Raw genomic sequence first — 5,935 nt, forward strand, 5'->3', positions numbered from 1 at the left:
CTTTCTCTCTATGCCGCACCCCTCAGTTAAATATAAGCCACAACAACAGTAACGTAATTTTACAAAATAAAATTTTACTTTTTTGTTTAAACATCACTTGCAGGTGATTTTAATATTTTTAATTCTTTAAAATTGAAAGAAAAAAAATTTTAAACTCCCTTTGTTCCCACGTTCTTTCTCACTCTCTTCTTCGCTCCTCCAATTTTAAAAACAAAAATAAAACATTTCACATACATTTTATGTATCGGCATACTAGTATTTATTTACAATTCATGTTTTTCACAAACAAACTTACCACATTGATCTCACAAAAACAATTTGGACAAGATTAGCTAAAATCATAAAAGCAAATTTGTCGAAGATTTACTTTTGGCGTTTGAATTACACTTAGTTAAAATCGCATGTTTAAACTATTTTGCTGTAAACAACGCTAAGGGGTTGTATTCAATATGAAGCGGTACACCACATGCTAACATATAAATGGTTTTTTTCCCTTGAATTGTATAAAAATATGTGTTGTACCGCTCCATATTCCAAGCAATGTCTCCATAATCAGGATTTTGAGAGATTTTAATTATTTTTACAAATCTAAGGGAATTTAATTAAAAATTTAAAGTGATTTTCTAAAAATATAAGTGTATTCAATTATGATTTTAAAAGAATTTATAACATTTCCGGTATATTCAATTAGAAATTTATTTTAATAAGTTGAGGAATTCGAGTGAATTCAAGAGGTTTCGTAATGTATTTTAAATATTCTCACGTCTCTCCCTAATAATTTGTGGAAATTCATTCTAAAATTTACATGTGAATATCTAGAAGTCAAATAAACTCCATCAAAATCCATCAAAATCCATTAAAATCCCTCGAAATCCTAATTGTAAACAACCCATGAATAGGAGGAGGCTTGAGAGAGATTTATGCGACCAAACCAATGCTGAATGTTTACTTGCTTGATGCTGCGTGGTTAGGCTTAGTCGACCTCACTCCATCTTCATTGCTTTGCTACTTGAAATGAGGGATTCCAAACATATTGGCGAAGCCGGCCAATGTACCCTTCAATCTACCACATCGCTACTGGATTGGGTCGCTATTTCGTCCAACTCTTCCACATCGCCCTCGTACACAAAACGAGTGCCGCAACTCTTCACCAAGCAGGGGCCTGAGCTTTTGAAATGAAAAATTATCTGACTGAAACTGTTTTGCCACTCTGTACCAAAGCTTATACCACGAGACACATAGAGTAGCCAAATATGATCTGACACGGGCTGGACATCCAAAGATAGTAGAGGCGCAGGGTACTCTTCCTTTCCATTGACTTCCAAAACACCAGAGAGCTCCCATCCGCTCCCATAAACTTCAAAGACAGCGCACAGAGCATATCCCATCCACTTGTTATCACGCCATTGCGGAGTTAGGTCAACGCTTACTTCTGATCCCATACTTTGACGAGTGAACCACCTAGGAATTTCCTTTCCAGGCATGACAATTTCATATCTATCTCCTGCATAAGGGACTCCCTGTACAGGTGAATCAGTGATGTTAAGCAATGAGAGAGAGAGAGAGAGAGAGAGAGAGAGAGAGAGAGAGAGCACCTTAAGATATCTTTGGAGCATAGTAAATGTAATATGATTGTAGCTTTCTTTCTCAAGCATTCCAAAGCAATTGATGAAATTGAAGCATGACGAATTCAATCTGTCCAAATTTGAGGGACATTCCAGCATTTCCAGTTTAGTACAATCATCTGCAGTTACTTGTAGTAAACCTACATCTGATGAAAGAACTGGAAGGTGTTGAAGCTTCCTGCAACGACTCAAGCATAAATTCTCAAGCTTAGAGAGTTGACTAATGCTTGTAGGAAGATTAACAAAATTGTTTCCACTTAAGTTCAATGATACCAAAGATGATAAGCAGCCAATATCATTGGGGATTGCTCCTTCACAAAGATTGTGACCACTTAAGTCTAATTCCATTAAAGAACAAAGGCCTGATATAGGAGGCAAGAACAAACTGATGGGATGATGACGGCTCCCTGGCATTAATCTTAAAAGGAGCGAGATAAGCCATGGTTGTTGTGATGGCCCTTCCATTCCACGAAAAATCAATGCTTTAAGGTTTTTCAGAAGGGCAATGGAAGATGGGCATTCTTTTATAGCAGTTCCACTTAAATTAATCTTCTCCACAAACTCTAATTTCCCGATGCTTTCTGGCAATGTGGCAAGATTTGAGCATCCAGAAACATCAAGAATTTTAATAGCCCTCAAATTTCCAATGGCACTAGGAAGACATTTCAGATTTTTGCAATCTCTCAAGTCCAACAAAGAAAGGCTGGTTAGATGTTCAAGTGATGAAGGTATACATTCAATACCAGTCCCATCTAAAGAAAGCTTCCGTAAATGCTCCATAGGTTCCACAAAATTTGGAATCTTTTTAACGCTTGAGCAGCCAGAAAGAACAAGAACTTCAAGGTGCTCCATTTCAATCTCATCCGGAAGAAGCTTGAGACTTTTGCAATATTTAAGAGTCAAGTAAGTAAGCTTTTTGAGAGTTCCTATGGAAGAGTGAATCTCAACAAGACTTTCGCATCCTTCAAAGTCTAATCTCTCAAGATTCTGAATCCCTTCAAAATCAGGGGTTCTAGTCAAACTTTTGGAATGACTAACTTTAATGATTTTCAACTTGTCAAAATTCTGTAATGTTTACAAGAAATGTAGAATAATTAGATCCAGAAAACTCAAATAAGGTAATGAAATATATACTTTAACAAATAAGGTAAATAATATTGTAGATGTAAGTGCATACCTTTTTTCCGTTCCAGAGCTGTTCAATTCTACTATGACACATGATCAGTTCAACAAGCTCATCCGGGTCGAATCCTGATGGGAGATATTGTAGAGGATAACCTCTCCATTCAAGAAATCTCAAGGAATTAGGGAGACGGTTGAGGCCTTCAGGAAGGTGCATGTTATGGACTTTGAGCAATCGAAGATTAACCATCTGAGAAAAAGCTTCAGGATGGCATTCGACCTCTTTTGTTTCAAGCAAGTCTAGGACAATGCCTTCAACTGTTGGTGTCCCCTGATAACCAAGAATAAAAAAAACAAGTGAATTGCAGTATAATATGCACATTATAAGTAAAGGAAGATGGGTAAAACAAACTGTTTTTTTTTTACGTGCCTCTTAATCGTTAGATTAATTTATATTTGACGTATTAGGAAATCTCTTACCGTTTTTTCCTTCAAAACATGAAAGATGTCCTTAGAAAGCCATAATCTGCTTCGTCCACCAGGCTGTTTAGATTGCTGAACAACAATTGTTTGACCCATTTTTTGTAACAAATCATGCATCCGCACCCTGTTATCTGAAATTGTTGTCAGGGACTTCTCCATAAGGACATCTATGTCAATACCTGGATTAAAACCACAACTATCAAGTATTTCAAATACTCGATCTTTGTCCTCCCCTTTAAAGAAACATGCGATGTCAAGGAAAATCTCTCTCCCTTGCGGATCTAATCCCTCGTAACCTGTTTTAAGAATCTTCATAATTTTTTCATCCAATGTGAAATCACCCTCTAGTTTACGCAGTTGACTGCTCCATGCATTTAGATCTCTTCCATACAAAAAAGACCCCAAGACTTCAAGAGCTAACGGAAGGCCACTGGCATAGTCCACAAAACTGTCAGACAGAGCCTTATAACTTTCAGGTGGATTCTCTCTAGGGAAGGCTCTCAAGTTAAAAAGTTTAAGAGCATCAACTTTACTCAGCTCCGGCACCTTAAATCGTCTTTCTACACCATGTGAAATTAGCAAGCGTTCATCTCTAGTCGTAATAATGATTCTACTCCCCTGATCAAACCAAGCTGGTTTTTCACATAGCTCTCGTAACTGGATACTATCGTCCACGTCATCAAGAATGATGAGAACCTTTTTCTCAAGTAAGAAACTTCTCCATCTGGCAGCTTCACCGGCAGCCCAGTCTTGTATATTTCTTTTCATAAGGCTATTGGAAAGCTTCCTCTGTACACAGGCCATACCGTGTGCCTTAGAATCCTCTCTAACTCCGTCATGAAAGCTTTCGGCTTGAAATTTATGACGAATCCTCTCATAACATGCTTTGGCAAGGGTTGTCTTGCCTATCCCACCCATCCCCCATATTCCTATAAAGAGAACATCATTTGACTCTAGTTCTAAAAGCACATCAAGTTCCTTCAGTTTCGATTCAATGTCAACTAGCTTTTCTGCAGGTTCCAATGATAAAGGTCCTACTTTATTCCGTACATTTTCAATAATTTGTTCGATGACATCTGGTTCTCTACAAGAAAAATAGACAATGTCAAGATATGACCTAATACACAAAGAAATAAAAGAGCCACAGACTATTTATGTTTTTGTCCACCTGAAGTCATAGTACCAAGTGGTCTCGGCGTTCATCTATAAGAGGGTGGTTTGGTATTGGACCAAATTAGAGACGGTTTAGGAAAAGGGGAGGACAAAAAAGCGCAGCAGTATTGGATTTCAAACATATGAATTCTTAACTGGATCATTTTTTTCCCCTTAGACTCTCAAATGGATCAAATAATGGTAAAAAGAAAGGCTCTCTAGGATGGAACTGTAGGAATCAACAGAGTCTACAAAGCCTCAATGTTTAGTCATTAAGTTGTATTGGGATTAAGTGGTTATGAAGCACCTTCATTACTATGCAAAAAGTAAATAATATGAATTCTTCGATTTTCCTGTAAGTTATCATGTATCAGGCTTTAGAAGAATTGAATTATAAAAAAATTGCAAGAATGAAGGGTCAAGTACTGATTGCTAAAGCTTTTGAATTGAGTGAAAGAGAAAAACAAGTAATGCCAACCTATTCTTTGAAGTAGACCCTTTGATTTTTGCCACTTTTTTTAAGGCAGCTTTCCATTGTTCCAAAATCACTTCGGCATTCTCACACTCTTCGTCATTCTTACACTTTTGTTCGAGTTCATCGAAGCCTTTCCCAAAACTCCCAGACCTATCTCCAACATCGCAGGGTTCCACCTGGTAGAAAACTGGTATAATTGCCCCTCTCTCTTCCATGCATTCAAGAATCTTTACGAGTTCGTTCAGGCACCATTTTGAAGAAGCGTACTTTGGAGAGATGACCATGATGGCAAGCCTCGACTTTTCAATTGCCAGGAAGAGTTCAGAAACTTCCCTTCCTATTTCAAGATCATTGTCATCAAAGAAAGTTCTTGTAATTCCTTGTTCTTCCAATTCCTTAAGTAGATGGGCGGTAAAACCTAAGCGCGTGTCGTCGCCCCTAAAACTCAAAAAGACATCGTACTGCCATTCAAGAGCTGAAGGAAGAGATGAAGTGGCTCGTTGGGTGCTCGATGCCATTGAATACAAGCTAACTGGAATGGTGGTATTAGTTTTCCAAGCAAAAACATGACCAGAAAAACAATTCAGCATTCATAATATTGTATTAGCCAATAACATGAACATAAATAACCATGAATCAGAAGGATGAGCAATAACCTGTGTATGTAAGAAAATGAAGTCACAGATCAAGTCAGATCAAGTCAGAGGGGGCATGAGAGCCTCATTGAGAGGGGCTACAAGTCTGTCTGTATGTCGTCAAGTCCAATCAATGCTTAGGTACACCAAGTTGCCTAGTGGCTTCACCGCGGAGGCTTGATGGACGTGATTCAACTGCTGCTTCTATCCGACGGTCAAACCGCGTAAGCTCTATTTTCCCACTTTTTATTTTATTCGTTTGGTGATTCAACTGCTCCATTATTTTATTTTTGTGTAGCTCCATTATTATTTTTTATACTAATGCAGAGCACACCACAGTTGAATGTTTCTAACAAACACAAAATTTAATTGCATGCACTTCTTTTCTTCCAGAAACACAAAATTTAATTTTCTTTAAGTTGACCCAGTGCGTTTACTTAGAC

At 37.7% G+C, this 5,935-nt stretch overlaps 1 protein-coding gene across 2 annotated transcripts; it reads right to left on the reverse strand.

Annotated features, from left to right (window-relative positions):
* Nucleotides 1-680: 680 nt before the first annotated feature.
* Nucleotides 681-5,689, reverse strand: LOC103419725 (TMV resistance protein N). Of its 2 annotated transcripts, XM_029109041.2 has the most exons (6): nucleotides 5,514-5,689; nucleotides 4,861-5,389; nucleotides 3,228-4,314; nucleotides 2,803-3,078; nucleotides 1,596-2,690; nucleotides 681-1,520 (listed from the first exon to the last, which is right to left on the reverse strand). In XM_029109041.2, the coding sequence occupies exons 2-6, from the start codon at nucleotides 5,373-5,375 to the stop codon at nucleotides 1,059-1,061; spliced, it is 3,435 nt and encodes a 1,144-aa protein (XP_028964874.1). In that variant the 5' UTR covers nucleotides 5,376-5,389; nucleotides 5,514-5,689; the 3' UTR covers nucleotides 681-1,058. The 2 variants fall into 2 exon arrangements, with proteins under 2 accessions (XP_028964874.1, XP_028964872.1); XM_029109039.2 differs by lacking the exon at nucleotides 5,514-5,689 and having other exon boundaries at nucleotides 4,861-5,491.
* Between the last annotated feature and the right edge of the window lie 246 nt (nucleotides 5,690-5,935).

This window comes from Malus domestica, chromosome 10 (genome assembly GCF_042453785.1).
Source record: "Malus domestica chromosome 10, GDT2T_hap1".
Taxonomy (NCBI): domain Eukaryota; kingdom Viridiplantae; phylum Streptophyta; class Magnoliopsida; order Rosales; family Rosaceae; genus Malus; species Malus domestica.

What these genes read in the sequence shown, in the direction of transcription:
- LOC103419725 (XM_029109039.2), bottom strand. Translation starts at nt 5,447, where the DNA reads ATGCTGAATTGTTTTTCTGGTCATGTTTTTGCTTGGAAAACTAATACC. An exon ending in ATGTTTTGAAGGAAAAAACG is followed by an intron (nt 3,079 to 3,227) that starts GTAAGAGATTTC and finishes CTTGGTTATCAG; the next exon opens with GGGACACCAACAGTTGAAGG. An exon ending in AGCTCTGGAACGGAAAAAAG is followed by an intron (nt 2,691 to 2,802) that starts GTATGCACTTAC and finishes TAAACATTACAG; the next exon opens with AATTTTGACAAGTTGAAAAT.